We start from the raw sequence: 21,603 nt of genomic DNA, 5'->3' as shown, positions 1-21,603 counted from the left end.
TAGTAATTTACCATTCACCCTGCCTCGTCACCACGCCTACCTGCCAGCATATCACCTGTCCACTCATTCCCACTCCTGCCAGTCCTCCATGCCCACGCAGCTTACCTATGGATCATTACCTCCTGTCACTATAAAGACGCCCGCTTCACAGACACTTCTTGCTAGATTGTTCTTTGCCTCATCCCGACTGCTTCCTCGGTATCAACCCTGCTGTCTCTGGCTCATCTGCTTCGTCTGATCCTTGGTAATTCACGCTGCCTCCCATCTTCGACCACAAGCTCTGCTTCTGCCCACCTGGTTCCTGTTCGCCTGTTTCCTGGGGCCTTCTGGAAAGAACGTCATATCATACAATAAGTCAATATTATTTATCATGACAGGCCTACTCATGACTTTTCCTCTAGTGCCACCATGAGGTTCACACTTGTGGCTTTGAGTGAAATACCTAAACAACTACAGGACAGATTGTCATGTACTTTGGTTCAGACACTCATGTTGATGAACTGTAATAACTTTAGTGATCCTCTGACTTAACATGCAGCAGCTAAGGCTGATGGGAATGTCATTAGTTCTGCAGATATTTGGTCATTAACCAAAGGACACTTAATAGTCTAACCTGATGGAGGTGCTGGATGAAACATGAAAGGGAACACTAAAAGTCAGTAGGCTTCATCCTCAGGACACCATTAATCTGTCTTCAAAATTTCATGGCAATCCAGTTGAAAGTTATTGAGAAATTTCAGTCTGGACCAAAGTGATGGTTTGTTTTCCAAAATGTGGCCATTTGTTACTCATTTTTTAATATTTGTCTGGCCAGCAGTGGGAGGATTTGATGTGGAAGGAGCAGACATTGGGAAGAGTTGGGTAAGAGGATAATGGGTGATAATGATAATGATTTGTATTGTTGCTCTTCTGTGCTTATATCTTTGAGCCTTAACAAAAAGACTTCAAAAGAAAATTATATAAAAATGAAAATTGAATTATTACACCTGCATGAGTTATATTGTTAGGTGTAGTTTCTCCTTGAACTTCTACTACAAATGGCATCAACATGTTGTCATTTGATTTATTCCTGATTGTACAAAACCACAAGCCTTGTCGCTGGAAATTAATGGGGAAATGTCCTAGAGGCTTTTATCTAGCAAGAGTTGAAATGTGTGCAACAGAAGAATCGACTTCTTTCCAAAACTACAGGCAGCCAACAAAAGTGCAAATATCTAAGCCACAAAAACACAGGCAATTAATGTAAAAGTGCTTTTGTGTACTGGTGATATTTATGTATAGCATGTATTTGGAGCAATGATAGAGACCCTCTGCATCTGTAAGCTCTTTGCACTGCTCATATTTGGCTCATTTGAGAGCCTCTGCAATGCAAACCACAGGCCTCCTCTGCTGTCTGAAGCTATGATCTCACACACATACAATTCAGCCACTATGGAGAATTTATATCCACGTCCTTCTCCCTTTGCACGATACAGGGGGATTATAATGAGAAAGGCTGTGCAAGTCTGGCATTGTCTGCTCCAAAACAAAAACTCTCGCCTTGCATTGTTGCCTCATTTCTATGGAGACACTGCTGGCTCTAAGACAGACAGGAGACAATTAGATCAAAACTGGAGCAGCATTTTTAGGAAAAGGACAGAAATGTTTAGACTTAAAAGTGGCTTCATGAGTTATGTCATACCTGCTGCCCAGTTGGCTCGCCTCTCAAAAGGGAGAACAAAACAGGAGAAAGAAGAAGAGGAAAAGCTTTCTGAACCCCTCCTCTTCCTTGGTGTCCAAACAAGGGCAGGGCCTCTTTGGCCATATATGGAGGGGTGGATGACATCACCAGCCAGCGGAGCAGTGCTGTTTAGGACGACATCCACCTTTTTCATTGTCCAACGATGACATGTTTGGAATGTGATGGCTTTAATTCCCCACAGTGCTGGGCCCCCTCCTTCCTTCACTCTCTGGCACCGTGAGAGACTCAGCAGCAGCAACAGCAGCAGCAGTTTGGCTCCTGCTCAGCTTTAAAAACAGATATGGATCAACCTGCTCTGCATCCCAACTCTTTGGTAAGTTCAACAGAGATTCGGGGGAGGAAGTTTTTTGACACAGGAGGAGCAGACTGCAAACATCTGGAATCTGCGTTTTTTGATTCAAACTTGCAGAACACTTGCTGTGTTGAAACCTGTCTGATGTGACCCACATGAACGGGAAACTGTAGCAGACTCTCTCTCAGACACACACAGAGACTCCTGCAGAGATTAGTTAAACATCTACCAACGTGAAGCTGAATTCTCTTGAACTTTGTTGGCAGCTCTGCAGTACCTCTTACTACTGCTTTATCCCGGTCATTTGGTGTGTTGTGCAAGATTCTATGTCATACAGGTACAGCAGTGAGATAGTATCTCTCCTCTGTTCTTTTGTCCTCTGACAATGTTCAGACAGAACACTGGGTGAGGTTTAGAGATGGCACAATTGCATACAAGCTGTTTGCTCTGTGTTCTAGTGGGTGAAGCACATTCAAGACAGTTGAACACTTTTGCCATAACATGTGGTTAGATGACACTTAAATGACACATCCTGGCATACAACCAGATGTATAGGTGCAGTTTTTGTACACGCATACACACAAATGAAATTCTATCAGGGGTATTTTCTGCCTTGACTGTGATCAGTTGGGTAAGTCACAGCAGACATAACTAAAGCTTTCAACTCAAGACACCTGCGTGTTAATGGAGATCATGACATGCGGCTGTAATTCTTCCCTTTACTGAACTCTAAACAGGACAGCTCTGTCGGTGAGAATCACAAGTATTTGGGCCTTTATCTGCCTCTTTTTTTATTTCCTTTGTTCCTTCGCTTATCCTGTTGTTGCCTTTTATTCTGCTTGCCTGTCTCCCCATCCTGGATCAGGTGGTTATTGCTCTCATTCTGAGTCTGGTCTGGCTTTGATAGAGATGTGCAACATCTTTCCCCCATCTGATATGTTTCCTTTTCTGCATGTAATTATTCATGTTTGTAAGTGTACTTCTAAACATTTTGATGTCAAATTAATTCAGTATTGATATCTTCTGCAGTGCCACAATGTTCTGGTTAAAATATGTTTCACATTAACACCCACTCACATCTTGTTTTCTTCTGTTTCTCAGACTCAAAAGGTTGTTGGAGCAGGAGAAGGCCTACCAGGCTCGTAAGGACAAGGAACACAGCAGGAGGCTGGAGAAGGTCAGAGCGGAGCTGGTTAAGCTCAAGTCCTTTGCCCTGATGTTGGTAGACGAGCGGCAGCTGCATATCGAGCAGATTGACCAGCAGAGCCAGAAGATCCAGGACCTCACTCAGAAGCTGCAAGAGAAAGAGCAGCGTTTGACAGCGGTCAGTGACACCGCAAAGGAGGACGGACAGAAGATCCTCAAGTTGGAGGCTGAGCTGGAGCACAAAGCGGCCAAGTTTGCACAGGAACACGAGGAGATGATGGCCAAACTGGCCAACGAAGAGTCCCAAAGCCGACAGCTTAGGCTGAAGCTAGCTGGTTTGGCACACAAGATTGAAGAGCTTGAGGAGAGCAACAAGGTGCTGCAAAAATCAGACGAAGACCTGCAGGAGCTAAGGGAGAAGATCAGCAAAGGGGAGTGTGGGAATTCGTCTCTCATGACGGAGCTGGAGAATCTGCGGAAGAGAGTGCTGGAGATGGAGGGCAAGGATGAGGAGATAACCAAAACAGAGACTCAGTGCAGGGAGCTGAGGAAAAAGCTGCAGAGTGAGGAGAATCACAGCAAGGAGCTGAGGCTGGAGGTAGACAAATTGCAGAAGAGAATGGTTGAACTGGAAAAACTGGAGGGGGCTTTCAGCAGGAGCAAAACAGAGTGCTCTCAGCTTCATACAAACCTTGAAAAAGAGAAACGTGTTGTGAAGGATCTGGCTGGTGAACTGGAGACGGTGAAAACTCGGTTGAAAGAACTTGAGAGCGCCGAGTCAAAGTTTGAAAAGGCAGAGATGGTCCTAAAAGATGATCTTATGAAGTTGAAATCCTTCACAGTTATACTGGTAGATGAAAGAAAAAATATGGCAGAGAGGCTTAAACAGGAAGAACAGAAAAGTGATGATTTGAGTAAGATGTTCAAAGCAGAGCAGGGCAAGGTTACAGAGGTCACAGAGAAGCTGATTGAGGAGAGCAAAAAGCTTCTCAAATTCAAATCAGAAATGGAGGTCAAAGTGTCAACCCTCATTAAAGAGAAAGAGGAGTTAAAAACTAAACTTGTAAGTGAAGAGGAAAGGTGTAGGGAGATGAATACCAAACTGGGTAGTATGAAAATAAGAATGGATGGACTTGAGGAATCAGAGAGGGAAATGCAGAGAAAGTGGTCCAACAAGGACAATAACAGAAATCCAGATGACGACAACAAAGTCAAAGAGCTCACGCTAGAAATTGAAAGACTAAAGAGCAGGCTCAAACAACTTGAGGTGGTAGAAGGTGACTTAATGAAAACAGAGGATGAGTATGATCTACTGGAGAAGAAATTCAGAACAGAGCAGGACAAAGCGAATACCCTTTCAAAGCTGCTGGAAGAAATGAAAAGTCAGATTGCCAGAAACAAAGCCATAGAGAAAGGCGAGGTCATGAGTCCAGAGGCTGAGCTTAGAATTCGCTGCAAGATGGAGGAGGCCAAAACCAGAGAGCTGCAGGCAGACGTCCAGGCCCTGAAGGAGAAAATCCATGAACTGATGAACAAGGAAGACCAGCTCTCCCAGCTGCAGGTGGATTATTCTGTCCTCCAGCAGAGGTTCATGGAAGAGGAAGAGAAGAAGAAGAGCATGAGCCATGACTTTGTCAACCTTACCAAAGAGCTGGAAGCCACAAAGCGCTACAGTCGTGCCTTGAGGCCCAGCATGAATGGAACGAGGATGGTCAGTGTCCCGGTTACTTCCACAGCAGTGCAGACAGATGTGATGGCCAGTGAGCCTGCTGAAGACGAGACGACGGCAGGCTTTATCCGGAAATCCGTCCTTGAGGAAAACCACTTAATGAGCAACCTCAGACAACGGGGACTGAAAAAGCCAACAGTTCTTGAACGATACCCTCCAGCTTCAGCAGAGCTTGGTGCAAGAAAGTCCTGGACATCCTGGTTGAAAAGGAAGGAGGCCATCACACTCACTCAGACCACTCCTGACAAGACAAATAGGGCATCCTTGCTCCAACCACCTGAGATTACCAGGCCAGGCCAGCCACTGCACATTCGAGTGACTCCAGATCACGAGAACAGCACTGCCACCTTGGAGATCACCAGCCCTCGAGCTGAGGATTTCTTCTCCAGCACCACCATCATCCCAACTCTCGGCCTTCAAAAACCTCGTATCACAATCGTCCCGAAGCCCACAACCGTAGCATCAAAGAGCAAATCCTGTGAGTCTGTAGGAGGTCTCGATCGAGCCAAATCACCTGTCACGATAACCACCATCTCCAGGGCCATGAGTCCAGAGAAGACCAACGGCTGCAGCTCTGACAGCCTTCAGTCACCGGTGTCCATCATCACAGTCAGTACCACTCCTGTGGCTGAAGCATGTGCTTCAACTGAGCCTCATGATATTCCGGCTGGCCGCACAGTGATCAAGATGACCCCAGAGAAGCAACCTGGGCTGGCACCTTTTAGGAAATACAATGGCAACAGCAACATCATCACAACAGAGGACAACAAAATCCACATTCACTTGGGTCCACAGTATAAGAGGCCTTCAGAGGGCTGCAGTAATCCAGTGTTGACACTCAGAAGCTCAGAAAGCAGCAAGGAAATGTCAACAGGAACGGTTCTCCGCTCCCCACGCCAGACCTCAATGGGGAAGACCACTCAGAGCAAAATGACAAGCAGCATAACAATCACACCAATCACCTCAGCATCCTCCAAGCCAACACAGTCAGTGGTGAGAGCTTTAGAGATCATTATGCCCTCCATCTGTCTTTCTTTCTGAATATGCCACAAGCATAAAGAGGCATAGATGACATTTTGCTTTAATCCACAAACAAAAATATCTGAACAGTGTCTAATCTTTTACATTGCAGTTGCTTCTGAAATGTTTCAAAATGAAATCAGGTGGTGTGTGCTCCCTAGATAGCACTCTCTCCAGGTATAAGACAATGAATTTATAAACATACGATCTCACTGGTATGAAACTAACACTGGAATGATCTGACATGCATTAGATCCCAGAGAGGCCTTTCCAAGGGTCTTGTATAGAAAATTTACCAACTGACAAATTCACTCCCTTTAACCAAACACGGGCGAAAAGTGACCCATTTGGATCTTTCACTTTTTCACTTTAAGAATTTCAATTTACAGACATGCCACCCTGTTCAAACTCTCATAATATTACCCAACCTGATGTCAGTTAATAGTTGAGAGGGCCAACCCCAGTTAACTCTCACACACTTGTGTTAAATAGACCCAAAAAACACTGACTTGATAATTTGTCACCGAGTCAGAGGCTAGCCCTGTTCCAGGACCATCATCAGTAACTTGGACATTTCAGTCGCTTAAACCAAAACCTTCTGCATGGTAGGCAATCTTTTTTAACAACTGACAAGGTGAAAAAAAACAAAAACAAAATACATGATCTAGTCCTGAGCAGCAGGTCTGCAGAGTTTGTATGTTCTTCTCTTGCCAGTGTGGGTTTATCCAGTTTCTTCCCACAGTCCAGATATGCAGGTGAGGTTAACTGGCAACTCTAAATTGCCTCTGTGTGTAAAGGTGTGTTAGTCCTGTGATAGACCGGCTACCGCCATATGTGTGCTGAGATAGGCCCCCTCAACCCTGCAAGAATAAGTGGGTATAGGTAATGATGGATGATTGGATGAATGACTAACTCCAACAAATATATATATTATAGCAGCTGTGCTAATAGTTGTGCTAAATAACTGGTGACGGCAGCTATGGCTAACTTGGTTCGCAGATAAGCACAACCGGTTGCTGGAATCGAGTGATGTGATCACAGTTAACACAAGGGCTCTGTGCTCTGAACCAGTATTAACCAAGATGGCAACACCTTACTATTTATTATACTGTCACAGCAACAAATTGCTGCTTTATTTATTCCGTTGTTTACTTTCCACAAGAAAAGAACATCAAGTTGAAAATTTCAACTCCCAGGACTAAGTGAATAGAGCAAATTTTGAGTGTTCAGGTCAATTGTGTTGCCCATGCAAATTTATATCTATTTGTACCTTTGCATTGACTTTATATGTAACCTCAATGTGCTACACTCACTTTGCATTCAGTATGAAGACACCACTGCTCAGAGAACGTCATGCTTTTTTGTTACTTTGGACACGCTTGACATTATTTTTTTCCACCTTAAAAGCTGCTAAGAAGATTGTCTACTATCCTGTTTGTTCATATTTTCATAAATCTTCCTGTAACAAATTTTATGAGCTGAAATGTCTGTCAGAAATGTCTGAGTTATGGGGGATGGACTGTAATATGAAGTAGAGTGATCCTGGAACAGGGCTAACCAAAACCATGCTCACTGGGGAGCTCACCTTTTCTTTATGTGCAATTCCGGCATAACATAACATCTCCTGCACCTCCTGTGTTTTTGTGTTTCTGTGATCCAGATCCTTTTTTTATTTTGCCTTGTCATTTATTTTGCAGCCCAGTTCGGATGTGCAGTCAGCTCGGAGTGCTGCCACACGGATCCCAGTGTCAAAAGGTATGAAACCAAGCAGCAAGGTTCTGGGTGTGTCGACGGTGACAAGGTTAGAGTCGCGGGCCGAGAGCCAGTCGATGAAAATTGAGCTGAGGAAGTCGACGGTGTGTGGCTCTGCCTCTGCAGCAGGAGGCAAGAGCTGAGGGCTAAACACGCTGCCATGGCAACAACTCAATCTGAACACCTCATGATTGAGTTTGCCACCAAATCTGCTGCCAAATACGAGTCACAGGCCACATCAGTATAAATACACAAATGGGACTCTGTGTGATGTTGCCTCTCACAACAGCTTAGCTTTCTAAACACTATTTCAGTTTATACATGTTATCAGGAAAGCTTTTATGTCATTTCAAGGGCAGGTTTTTAAGGTGTTTCATTATATTTTAATTTCCACCGAAGCATCTCTTTGCATGTCTCTTTTGCATCTGTGCATTATGTTTAACTTCATCCTCATGATATTTTTTTGGCAGTAGCTTTAGACTTGCTCTCATCAGGGCCAGATTAACACTTCGCTGTACCCTGGGCAACAATATTCAAGGGCCCCATCATCACGACCCCAGGATCACTATAATATGGCAAAAGAATAAATAAATTCCAGTAATATACGTAAATATACTCAATACATCAATATCTAACTGTCATCAAGTGCATTTTGATGTACAGATGTGCAAATGCTCATAGAAATACAAATGCACCACTATGTCCTCTTGTCAAAGCCACTCACTCACATATGATGCTATGAAAATAAAACACATCAGCTACAGTATAATCTGGCAAAATTGACCCACTACATTAGAGAGGGAGGGAAGTGTCCTCCATTTTCACAAAAAAATAAATAAGCAACCACTTTCAAAGCATCCAGTATTTATTTAACAACACTTATTGGCACATATGCATGATTCATGCATATGTGCCAGGCCGCTCCAAGGCAATTGTTGTTTCCCATAATAACACGGTTTAACCAGGGCTGAACTTCCACGTGACATATGAGATATGCAGCCATTTGTTAGGACGAATTAGCCCCACACTTCATATGACCTAACATAGGCTACAATAAAAAAAATGCCATGCCGACCAGCTACTATTCTGCCATCTGCACTGACAAAACGAAAAACAAATGTGAGCTGCTCTACGTGTGCTAAATCTGGTGATGAATCAACGATCACAGAGAAATATTTAGCGTGTCTGATTTCCTCTGCTATCACTTTCTGAGTTTTGTCACCCATTAATGAAATAAATTCTTCACACACAGTTGAGGACAGGTAAGATGGCTTACCTCTACCCTTATTGCCATGCTTCTCAATGTGCTCCTTTAAAAAGGGGTCAAACTCCGCTATCAGTTCAAGCAGTCCCAAATAGTTCCCATTGTGCGCGGAGCCGAGCAGTTCGTTGTCGCCTCGAAATGGCAGTCCTCTCGCTCCCATAAATTTAATAACAGCAACCACACGTCTGAGGACTTTTTTCCAGTACTGCTGTTCTGCCTCACACTGTCGGGCAAGAGAAGCGTCCACTCTGCATGCGTAATTAGACCTGTGCAATAAAGAAAGCATGTTTTGTCTGTGTTCTGCGCTCTTTTCGTGATCACTAATCCTCTCTGGATGTTTCCAATCACAGAATCCGCTGATAAATGCATGCTTTTGGGATGACAGGAGTTTGCACGCATAGCAATAAACTGATCCAGTTGATGGCGAGTAAAGAAGCCATTCCCTTGGCACAATTTTGTTGTTTGGGAGACGGCAATGAAGCAAATCGTTAGTGAGGGAGCGTGTCCTACTCCCACGACAGGACTCTCTTACCGATGCAGCCCGGTTCTGGAAAGCTGCAGGCCCTCGGTAGATCGCCTCTTCCCGGAGCTGCTCCGTAACGGGCCCCCACAGTGCAGGGTTTCTGTGCAGTGCAACGGCTCCGGGCGGCGGACAGTTTATATTATAAGCAAGAGATAACCAGATATTTTCCTTATGCCCTCACTGCCCCGGGCCCTTCAGAGGTCGCGGGCCCCTGGGCAATTGCCCAGTTGTCCATATGGTTAATCCGGCCTTGGCTCTCATCATTCACATTTTCATAGCATGTGTTTATTTCAACATTGCTTTTGGAGGTTTCCAGTCACTGGAGCACTGTGAATTGTTTGTGACAGTATGAATTGTCATCATTTGTGACAGGCACCAAAATAAAAATTATTTATATCTGAACCAAGTACGGCATTGCTCTGTAGAACTCATTTGTCTCTGGTGTGAGTGAGCTTTGTGTGTATTAAAAAATGGTGGGTGAGAATCAACCAGGAAACCTCCATAATATTAACCTGGCCATGCTGATAAACAAAGCACAACTCAACAGCCTTATCAACTAATGTCTGAGCTTATGTTTCATGTGATGTTTCCATGGCCTGTGTGAAAATGATAGTAGGCCTACTGTACATGTCTTGGCAACGTGTTGTTTTGGATGAAAAAAGGAAGGCCTATATTTAACTTGAACAGTGTACAGTGTCTAATCTTGAGTTTGTACATTAATCTCAATAAATGCTGAATGGATAGACTTTAGTGATAACAGAAATTCTGTAGCCTATTCCATGGTAGGCCATTTTAAATACAACACATATACATGTATTTTTAGAAAATGTAAGACCAATGCTGTTGTTGTCATAATCTGTGATGTCCATTGCAAATAAATGTCCAAAACTATGCATAGAAATCAGAAAACACTTCTAACTGCAGGATTTGCCTGAGGATTATCACGTTTTTTAAGTTTTCTTCAGTATCAAAGTGCTCCAGTCACATGATAGTTGTCTGTATGCTCATGGGTACATTGTAAAAAGGAGCTGCTAAAGGCTAATTTGGCATACTTTTAATTTAAACAAGCAGGCTAAAAAACGGTGCCCAAGTTGGAGCCTTGGGGACTCCACAGCCCACAGAGTCAGACTCTGAAAACTCCTCATCCAGAGCAACAGAGACATTTTTTTCTGGAAAGACATTGTTGCTGTTCTATTTTTTTTCTAATGCTGTGAGTACCAAACCCTGGATAAATAAAACCAAACTGTAAGCATGGATAGATATTTATTCAATTTAAAACATTTCCAGGTTCCAGACAAACAAGATACTACCAGAAATTAAGTGAGTAATTATACATTTTTGTAAATTTGGTAAGTTGGGTATGCAACTTGAAAAACACTGGGTGAAAGAGTTGGGGGGTTTTTTTCATGAATTTTGCCAATAGATATGATTTCATTTGACTTTTTACACATGGTTGTACAAACAGGTTGTCATAAAAAAACTCTACTTGTGCGATGTAATTTTATAGTGAAGATTTGAAAGAAGAATGGTATAAACATGAAGATGGTCTTATTCCAGGTTTACATAAATATCTACTGTCTTAAACGATATGTTTAAGTTACTGATGAACTCTACAGACTCACTGTTACATCAGGAAGATTGTTGATGTCCCCTGCTACATGATAATATGAACATTTCTGTGGTTGCAATACATATTACTGTGTATCATATTTGATTTTTTCAGCATTACATAGAAGCTTCAGTAAGCATTTAGCTCCCTCTCATGGACAAGTACAAAAATACAAAACGACTAAGATTTTTTTTTTCATAAGGAAGAAATCTGACATCTCTAAACATATAAATCAGGTTACTGCCACAGCAGCCGCCTCACACATCCTCTAATACTCATCTAACTGCAATCTTTGATTAAACAAGAATCAATAAACCAGAATAATCTGCAGGTGCAGGTGCAGGTACAGGATCATGTGTTCTGAAAGGAGACCAGGGACCAAAAGAAGTGATCTCAACAAACTCTTAATTAGCCTCTAATAACCAAACAGCTGGGAGGAAGAGAGACTTGGAAATGCTGCTGATGTAAGGAAACAAGGGCATGAAAGAGGCATCTGGAAAACAGGAGGAGAGTGTAATACGCTGATTCACAACAAGCAGTGTGTTTTTGTCTCAGCTGCAGAATATTGGCCGTGACTTCCCCCGAGGCTGCTGCAGAGAGATTTAGACGGATCAAATGCTCTTCCTGGGAGAAAGTACAGAGGCTGCGCAGGATTATAAAAATCACAACTGAGCATGATCTTCCTGTCCGCAGTCATGCCATGGCTCTTTCCCTCTGAGAAAACTGTGTGAAACTTGATGTAGGAAAAAGAATTATAAGTCAGTACACAACTGTCAGCAGCTATGAGCAGGGCCTTAGTGATAACCTGAAAATCAATATTGTTGATAAAATGTCTGAAAACAGTGCCACGGTTTCCCAGAGCCTGAGGTGAAGTCTTCAAATTGCTTTTTATGTCCGACCAACAGTTCAAACTCCAAACATGTTCAGTTTATAATGAAATAAATTGGAGAAAAACACTAAATCTTTGTTTTTGAGAATGTTTGGCATTTGCTTGATAGCTTAAATCAATGGTGCCCCACCTGTGGGTTGAGGGCATTACAAGGGGTCATGAGATGATTGCCTAAGTGGAAAATAAGGAGAAACTAAATTATGATACACAAAATAATGTTTATTTTACCAACATGATCTCATCCCTTCTTGTCATATTTTGACACTTGGATAGACGCTCCCAGTGTCATTATAGTGACGCTGGTGGTGGCCTTGATGCAGAAGGGGTCGCAGATTAGGTTTAAGTGACACAACTACTTGGTTACGGTCAGGGAAAGATCGTGGTTGACGTTAGTCATGTGAGTTGACAACAACTGACTAATGAATGACTAACTACTCATGTGACAAAATAATTCAACCTTCACTTTAAGTTTCACATGGGACACAAACATCGGTCTGCTGGGTCAAAGTCCTGTGCTTGTTGGACCCGTCCACCTCCCCTCCGCGTTCTAAGTGGACTTTCTTGCTCTTAAAACCACCTCTATTGCACTGACTATCAGTTAATGACACTAAGGGGTTTACATTGGAGTTTGCTTAAAGGCCAATGTGTCTCATGCAGATGCTAATGGGTGCATTGTGTGTTCATATCTGACGCCAAAGCCACTGACCAAGCAACGATTTTGACACCATGGGGGTGAGACATGGCTGTTTTTCAGACTTTCCTCTAATCTTTGCGTCTTTGTTGTTCTCTCTACTGTTGTGTTAGACTTCCAGGCCTCTGAAATGTTTTCAAATGAAACAATCTAAGAAAATAAAATCATTCTTCAGTAACAGCCATTATTGAAAAAACAACAGTGCTCTGAAATAACCATAAGGAAATGCAGCTGTTATAAGTGGTATTAGTTAGTATTAGTACTCAGCTTTGAATCCTTCAAATATGTTATATGAATTATTGAATATTCTCCTCTCTGCCTTTTTCATCTGGGAAATATAGCTTTTTTTTTACAGCTTCACTAACAACCATTAGGCTGCTGGTTTGTATTATGTTGTTTTAGCACTGCTAACTGCAGATTTGTGGCACTAATACATATCTTTGAATTGACCATCAGAGGTTGTTTGCTACAGTTAAGTGCCAAAAGAGGCTAAAATCACATTAATGCTTCAGAGTTAATGAAAATTCTCTTTGGGTTTTCTTTCCTACCAAAACTAACTTTTCATTCAGACAGTGATTTGATTCTTTTTAATATAAAGTGCCAAAATAGTGATTGGGCAGCACTCTGAAGCTAGCTTCAGTAGCTAAGAAGAAAATAAATGTATTATTGAGCCAAAATGAGACTATAATGTGCCCTCTAGAAGAAAACATCTGTTGTAATTTTCCACCACAGGTCCACTGATGGACATCGCCTCGGCAAACACCAGACGCTGAGCTGAGATCCGCTGAGATGGTTGAAGCTGCAAGACACACAGTGAAGCACTTCTTCACCTTTATTCAGACCCACTGAATTATCAGTTCCTCTTACATCTTGTTGGCAAGGCGTGATGTAAACAAGGCTGCAGTTTGAAATGAAAGAACTAAGAGCTTTCACACAGAGTGTTATCTACGTACTTTGTACAGTTTGTGGTACAGTCACAATCTGAAATGTAGTATTCATCAGTTTGTCCAGGCTGTCCAGACTTTGTTGGCACCGCCCCCTTCTCCTTGCCCAGTTATAAATAATTTTTCCCTAAATTTTCAATCTTATCTTTTGGTTGTAGTAATCACAAAAGTTCATAAAGCTGAATCAACAAATGTACAGTGATTGCCATCTACAGTGAAGAGATCATACTTCAGACTGAATGATGAGCTGAGGGTTTCAGGGCTTGAAGTCTGAGGGGGTAGCTGAGGCAGTGGAGAGGGCCTGTTGAACAAATCCCCATCTCTTTAACCAGGCATTCATACCAAAAACAGCTCTATGGTCAGTTGGATGGGATACCAGTGAGAGAGAGGAAAAGTTGCACCACTCCAAGTGAATCACAGTGACACCAAAACTGTGTTTATATGAAAGTCACATTGGAAGAAAACTGATGAATTCACTCATAAATGTGGCACAGAATTGATCTGAAAATAATGTTTTCCTCGTGCCTTACATGAATTACATAAAATAAGAGTACAGTCGGTCAGATATTTACCGACTGAACCAAAACAATGTGTATGATATCAGAGGAAAAGTCTAAAATGGAAGATTTTTTAATGGAGTTTTGTGTGATGCTCTTTGACAGGACAGTTCATGGAGAGTTAAGTATATGCTGTATCATGGCAAGGACTTTTGACCCAATGTCCCATCTCACCACTTGTTGCTGGCAGCATTACCCATTTATTTGTGTATTTAACACAACAATGGGTAATAGTTACATCTCATATGTTCCACAGAAGGGCAGAAAAAAGCTTGTAGCTATAACTCATTGTATATTTTTTAGATATCTTAAGGTTTAATTTCTAGAATAAAAAAGGGCCTGTGTGTTATCTGAATGTGATAATTTGGTCCTGGAAAGACAGTTTGTCATACAGTGGAAAGTGAAAGTTACTTATGTGTATGGAAAGTAGCAAAGGGAAATCATTGGTATGTTGGTTTAAAGTGTATGTGATAGTAGGCCTATAATAAACATAAGAATGCATTATTTGTGTTGATTATATACTTTTACAGCGCTTTGGGACTTAAGGATTTTGGTTTTGTTTTCCTTTGAAAAGCCCACTATAAAAAAATACTCCATTTATGTGCAGTTATTAAATACAGATGGTGAGATTTCTGACTGTTGGGATACTTCAGTAAGATATACATGATAATGCACCATGTGTACTTGAAACTACAGCAGTGGATTTGTCTGATAAAAAAAAAATAAAATTTTATCAAGAGATGGTATTGATGACTTTCTGTGAATCATTGTTTCATCCTGCTCACAGACAGTAGCCTGGATACTCAGCATATTCCTCATCGTTTTTATACCCAGTGGTACCAGTACAATGTTTTTTTGTTTAATTACATTTTAGGCGATGTCATTGTGCTGACTTCAAATTACCGCCTATAATGCTTGTTCAAGTGTTTTACGTAAACTTTTAATTCCAAGGTCAGAAATGTCAAATACTTGTTATGAGGGCTATCATCCCAGATATACTTACAAAATCTGGCCCTCTGGAAAAGTATTTTGTCAAAAGGAGAAAACAGCCTTAGAAACAATGCATCATCACAAAGATTATTTTTACTGGATAGCCAATAATGGAGAGCTGTAGTACCGGAGGCCAATAATGGAAAGCTGCGGTATATATATAATTGCCGATATTCTTGAAAGCCCACGAAGGCAGCATCAGGGCATAACTAAATTAGTGACGTCACTGCGTGTTGCGTTCTCCTCCCGCCTCCGTGTTTGTAAACTTCCTGGGGATGCAGCCGTTGTTGCTAGCTTTGTAGCTAGCCTGTTGATGATTACAGCAATGGACTAAATCACCAAATAACACTCCAGAAAATGACAACATAATTTTGTAATTTAAGTAACTCGTCGCCATATACCAGCGCGCCAGTTGGGCTTTAAATATTGTGTGTTGACAAGTTAGTGACAGCGAGGAGCTAACGGCGTTAGCTGGCGAACGTTAGCAACAACTTAGTAATTTCTGGCAGAAATCATGATGGCGTCTAGTTACAACGCCAAAGACGAGGATGGGCATATCACAGTGTCCGGGCCTGGTGGTGGGTCTCTGCGGAGCAAGAAGCCCGAAAACACTGCGTTCAAACAGCAGAGACTGCCCGCTTGGCAGCCCATCCTCACCGCAGGCACCGTGCTACCAGCCTTCTTCATCATCGGACTCATCTTCATCCCTATTGGCATCGGCCTGTATGTGACGTCCAACAACATCAAGGAGTTTGAGGTAACATAACGTTATACAGCAAACCTACAGTGACAGTGCAACAATACCCATTATACACAATGACAAGGCAACACAATAATATGTGAATATTCCCTTTGGAGCTGGCTTTTACACTCAGACCAGTCACGCCAAAGTCCATGCAAGAAATGTGCAATTTATCCTTACCCCGCATAGCGACAAATTTACTGTCCTCTCTAATGTAATTATAGTATTTTATCTAACGTTATGTTCCCCCAGTTAAATCGGCGAAATATGTGACGAAAAATCTGCTTTAATTTTAATAATAAAATCAACCACTTACCTAAATAACATTGCTTTGTCAGTTTTGCTATGACTGTAATTTTATTCCAAAAGACGTTACTAATGCGTGAAGCATGTTTATCTATGATAAATGCTTAAGCACAATTGTCTCGACAGTGTGTCTGAAATGAAAGAAAACATTAAAATGGACGATTTTTATATGTCTTTTTTTTTGGCTTTTTCCATGACAACAGTTCATAGCGATTTAAGAATATGCTGCACTGCCTATGAAACCACAGACACACAACAGTACTGCCCATTTATATTGCCATTTGTTTCTCCAGCGGCTTGTTCATCTTTGTTTCTGTGATTAAAAAATATTCATGTTTTGTGCTTACCACACAAGTGTAATCTGTCATTGTGTCACACAGCTATTCATGTCTGCGACCTTGTTACAGAGTGACTAATAGAGAACGTTAAAACACACCCTTAAAATGTGCTGAAGTTGTTGTTTTTTTCTTGACCTACCAACTGGATTTTAAGGACTGCAGACTTTTTGCCCTTTATCTGCTTTACACTGTCTTTTCACTCTCATGGAAAGCACATTGTTGCTATGTTTTTAAAAGTGCTGTATAGATAAAGTTTTCTTGTGTGTTTACAGGTGGATTACACAGGAGTGGACAAGTCCAGTCCCTGCTTCAACTGCGCCGAGAACTTCAGCTGGAACAGCACACGGCCCTGCACCTGCACAATACCTTTCTACCTGGAGCAGCCATATGAGGTAAGAAAATGTTACAAATATTTTTCAAAAATATTCAGTAATCCAGTTTTGGACAATTTGTCTTTTATACTTTTGTCTTATTTAACAGAGCAACGTCTACATGTATTATGGCCTCTCCAACTTTTACCAAAATCACCGTCGCTACGTCAAGTCAAGAGATGACAGCCAGCTGAATGGAGACATGGAATCCCTCATGGTGTGACTTACTTCCACTCTCTGATATCACATGACTGAGTTCACAAAGTGCCACTGAAACTGTATTATCACGCTGTTAAAGCTGCACCAGGCAACACGAAAACACAAGACTTCAACTTTAAAAGCTATAAATCCTAAGTCGGGTTATTGGTTAAGCTTCAGTGCACATATAACGGTGTTGTCAACCAGTCTGTCAGGCTGGTGCTCTTCAATCCAAGGCCCCGAATTGGCAAATTTATACTGTCAGTGAGACTAGTGTTCCCTGGAGGAAACATTCACTCAGTGTGGTCAGGAAACACTCAGCCTTAATGCAGTAAGAGTACATTTAAGGCATCGTTATAGATTAACAAATGCATCCACTGCTTTTACTTGTGCTGCATTGGCAGTCTTTAGTGGTGCATCAAACCACCTTGATGTGTGTGTGTTCCACAAATCTATTGTTTGTCTGAAGGTTTTAGCAAGCAGCAACTGTGATTTTCAGGACGAACCACAGACCAAAGAGAAACTGGTTAAGTAAGATTACTGTAATCTGTTTAGGTATCCACATGTATTAATTCATTTTCATCTTTACTCCATAGGAAAGTTACCATATCCTGTCTTAAGCACTCAGAAAGTCAATGTAAATCTGATTTAATTTTTGTTACACAGTTCCGCTCAAAAGTTTGGAAACATTTTCCTAAAGTAATGCTTTTGTTTGTCTCAGGTTAGGCTGATAAATTGGGTGTGTTCTTGTACAGATATATACCTGTTGCAGTTTTAAGTGTGGCCAGCAGATGCTGCCATTTGTCTTTAATCTCCTTGTCATCATCATTACTCACAGAAACCCAGTAAGGAGTGTGAGCCATATGCTTTTCATGAAAACAAGCCAATTGCACCATGTGGGGCCATCGCCAACAGCATGTTCAATGGTGAGCCAGTTTCCTGCTCTGTTTACTGACAAAACGTATGAGTATGCTTTAAAGAATAATTACTAATCCACCCTCTTTCCTGTGATGGCAGACACATTGGAGTTGTTTTACAACGACCCCAACGGCACAAAGATACAGATTCCTCTGAACACTACAGGTATTGCCTGGTGGACCGACAAGCATGTGAAGTTCGGGAACCCTGGAGGCGGCAACTCAAACCTCACAGCCGTTTTTCAAGGTATCATGGGCAGCTTTTTTTTTTCTCTACCTGGATTTGGAGTTACTGACCTTTCAGCAGTAATTTGCATTTTAGTGCAAGTCAACTTCAGCGCTGCTCTGTCTCCCTTTTTATTTCAGGAACAACGAAGCCGGTGAACTGGCGCAGGCCCGTCTACGAGCTGGACGCAAATCCAGATAACAACGGCTTCATCAATGAGGACTTTATTGTGTGGATGAGAACCGCCGCCCTGCCAACCTTCCGTAAACTCTACCGCATCATCAACAAGAAAAACAACATGGTTCCAACTCTGCCCCGAGGAAACTACACTCTGGAGGTCGTCTACAGTATCCTTTGTGTAAAACTTAGGGGCTGCACACACTCATCAATCCCATTAAAGCAGGGGTAGGCAGTTTAATTTTGGCGTCACTGGGCAAAGGTCCCATTATAACCTTTGAGCATATTGTAATACAAGTGGTCTGCCTGAACACTAGAGTTCTGCACCTTCTCTTGGCTCTGTTTTCAGGCTTTAGAAGATCTGATCTGTGGCAGGAGACTTTGGCCAATCACAGGTCATTTCAGAGAGAGAGCGTTCCTATTGGCTCTTCTTTAAATGCATGGAGAATCCTGCAGAGGAAGTTGCTATTCCAGCATTGTCAACAACTGGCTCAACTGCAAAGAAACCCCAAAAAAGATAGACAGACTTATCTGACTGTCTGACTGTTGTTAAGTTACTGTTGTGGCATTTAAACCTCCATCTGGCAAGTGAAATAAATTAGAAATTTTAAAAAAAAAAATAAGATCAACTGCTTTTTGCAAAAACTCTGGGAACAGTTAAAAGAAGTTGATGAACAGGTTAATGTTGACAAATTTTCAATACAGACTAAGTTGATGGTTCCCTGAGGTCAGTTTACTGTTAACTGTTCTGTTTACTGTTCTGTTTACTGTTCCCACCTTTAACCAGTTGAGCACAGATTATCCCGTGCACAGCTTTGAGGGTAGGAAGCGGATGATCCTGAGCACCATCTCCTGGATGGGGGGCAAGAACCCGTTCCTAGGCATCGCGTACATCACCGTGGGCTCTGTCTGCTTCTTCCTGGGCGTCGTCCTGCTGATCATCCACCACAAATGCGGCAACCGCAACAACAGCGCCGACATTTCTAACTGAGGCTGCAGCTGCCCTCCAGCTCACCTCTGCTGCAGTGAACAGTGATCATCTGTCAGGGTAAACTTTCATCCAGAGGCCCAACCAGTAGATAAATTTAAAAAAGCAGCCACACGTGGGTTTGAGGGTCTAAAATCACTTGTCTGGGGCTGAGTGTTTGCCAAAGTAAATGGAAAAAAAGCCAAAAATGTGCAGCCACAGTCAGTGACAGTCAGCCTTTGACAGATTTTCCATCTTGATACCGTGAGCAAGCACGTGTCAGACTGATTTGCTTCATGATCGACTTGCTTAAGAATAAAAATGTACTCAGAGTTCTTAATCGGGTCTTGAAAAGTAAGTAGGTTTTAATAAAGTGCATTTGGGAATTCAACAAAACCTGGGACACAGAAGCCATGTCCTCCGTATTGTGTCTGTAAATTTGGGGGCTTTAACAACCTGAGGAGGAGTTTACATTCTACAGCTACACATAAATAAAAAACACATCGTGGTTTTTAAAAAAAGTGCATTAAAATTCTATCTTAATACAACGTTTTTTGCCATATGTACATTTAAGGAATAATTGGTCACTACACTGTAAAAAATCAGGGTAAATATTCTCTGGTTCCAGCTTCGAAAATGGGAAGGTTTGCTGTTTTTACTTGTCTTCAATTATATAAAATTGGTATTTGGATTGTTCAGACCATACAAGGTGTTTGGAGACGTCAGTTTTTGACTCTGGGAAGTTATTATCGACATTGTTTTTTTACTTTATGAACCAAACAATTAATCAAAACAAATTCTCAGATTAATTGATAATAAAAATATTCACTAGCTAATTTTTAGTACAAAAAAGGAATAGCTTCACTGCCAGGGACGGAAAGCCAGCAAAATCTAAACGTCAACACATAACATTTGAATATTGTATTAAGAAAAAATACAAACCAATCTTTAAAGGCTGTTTTTTTTTTATTATTTAATCTTCTTGAATTTGATTGCTTTTAAGCCACAGAAAAAGAAATGCATAAATGTATATAAGATTATATCCTGTCATTATAGAGGAGCATTTAGCCCGTCACTTTTAAAGATTATATAATTGAGTGGTAATTAATATATAAATAATTCTGGCAACAGCACTTTTGAGGATGCTTGGATACTATCAGCTACATCAAATGAAAATCCGACCCAAAGCCTCAAATCCTGATTAAAAAAGCAAATCTGCGCGAGAAGGAGTCAGGAAGGTTTGGATAACTTTCCAGACCCCCTTGTAGGATTTCTAAGCTCCAAGCTGGTGCAGTTGAGGTGAGCTGGGGTGTTGTTCTGAGTCCTGAGTTGCATGCTGGGTGGCTGCGATGTATTTGTGATTATTGAGTTGCTTGAGCGGCTCGTCTTTGTGCCTCGTTTTGTCTGTGACATAAGCCTACTTTCAAACTAAAGTCATGCTTTTACTGAGTCGTAAAAACGCGTCAAGCAAGTTCCACGTCAGAGGGAACACAACTAATGTTTTATTTTTTGTATTTATTTTAGAGTTAAATAAATGTTTGCAATGTAAAGGAAAGCCAGTATTTGCACGCCAGACCTCAGGGGTTTTGAGTCTAAAGTGGGTTTAAAAGTGGCTGTCTTGGTTTGAGGAACTGTTAGTTGCGAGTCTGTAAATCTAATCCAGAAAACTATACACTGACATGACCTTGTGGCTTCATTCATTGTTGTTTACATGCAATAGTAATAGATTATCAACACAGCATGATAGAACAGTAACGCAGTATGATTCAATACATGTGATTAAATGTTAACGTGTCGCTCAACATTTACACTGCTGACAGTAATGCATACAAGTAGTTTTACACCCACATCCTGCCATTCTCATCTCTTTAGCAGCTGAGATAATCCACTAATAAAATAAATGCTGCATGTTGAAATGTGCCGAGTGAAACTGTATATTTTTTTTTATATATACATTTTGTCAAGTCAAATTTTTTATTTTCATTCATGAAAAGCACTAGATTTCACTTTTCTTTTGATACATTGTGTGTTGTGTTGTTGCTTTAAAAGAATAAATTTGTCTTTTAAATTGAAACTGTTTGTCTGACTGACGTGTTTGATTGTTCCTCGCTGTGCTTTGTCATCCTGATGTTCAGGATATCATTATTAATATTATTATTACAGTATGTTATGTCATATTTTTTAATTATATTTTTCCCTACATCATTATATTAA

At 41.4% G+C, this 21,603-nt stretch overlaps 2 protein-coding genes across 7 annotated transcripts in view; both read left to right on the top strand.

Annotated features, from left to right (window-relative positions):
* filip1b (filamin A interacting protein 1b) overlaps positions 1-14,901 on the top strand; it is a 50,645-nt gene extending 35,744 nt beyond the window's left edge. Inside the window, exons 5-8 of one of the 6 annotated variants that reach the window (XM_078174042.1) lie at positions 3,135-5,901; positions 6,041-6,105; positions 7,626-7,683; positions 13,389-14,901. In XM_078174042.1, coding sequence (XP_078030168.1) covers positions 3,135-5,901; positions 6,041-6,105; positions 7,626-7,683; positions 13,389-13,397 — 2,899 coding nt within the window. In that variant the 3' untranslated portion in view covers positions 13,398-14,901. The other 5 variants (XM_078174041.1, XM_033648837.2, XM_078174043.1 and 2 more) reach the window with 5 other exon arrangements.
* A 496-nt stretch (positions 14,902-15,397) lies between these two features.
* On the top strand, positions 15,398-21,463 carry LOC117271050 (cell cycle control protein 50A-like). The gene is made up of 7 exons (XM_033649135.2): positions 15,398-15,904; positions 16,806-16,925; positions 17,014-17,121; positions 17,941-18,028; positions 18,120-18,266; positions 18,386-18,592; positions 19,220-21,463. The coding sequence occupies exons 1-7, from the start codon at positions 15,662-15,664 to the stop codon at positions 19,411-19,413; spliced, it is 1,107 nt and encodes a 368-aa protein (XP_033505026.1). The 5' UTR covers positions 15,398-15,661; the 3' UTR covers positions 19,414-21,463.
* Positions 21,464-21,603: the final 140 nt, after the last annotated feature.

This window comes from Epinephelus lanceolatus, chromosome 13 (genome assembly GCF_041903045.1).
Source record: "Epinephelus lanceolatus isolate andai-2023 chromosome 13, ASM4190304v1, whole genome shotgun sequence".
Taxonomy (NCBI): Eukaryota; Metazoa; Chordata; class Actinopteri; order Perciformes; family Serranidae; genus Epinephelus; species Epinephelus lanceolatus.
The sequence above is the reverse complement of the archived record's forward strand: the minus strand, read 5'-3'. Positions and strand labels throughout refer to the sequence as shown.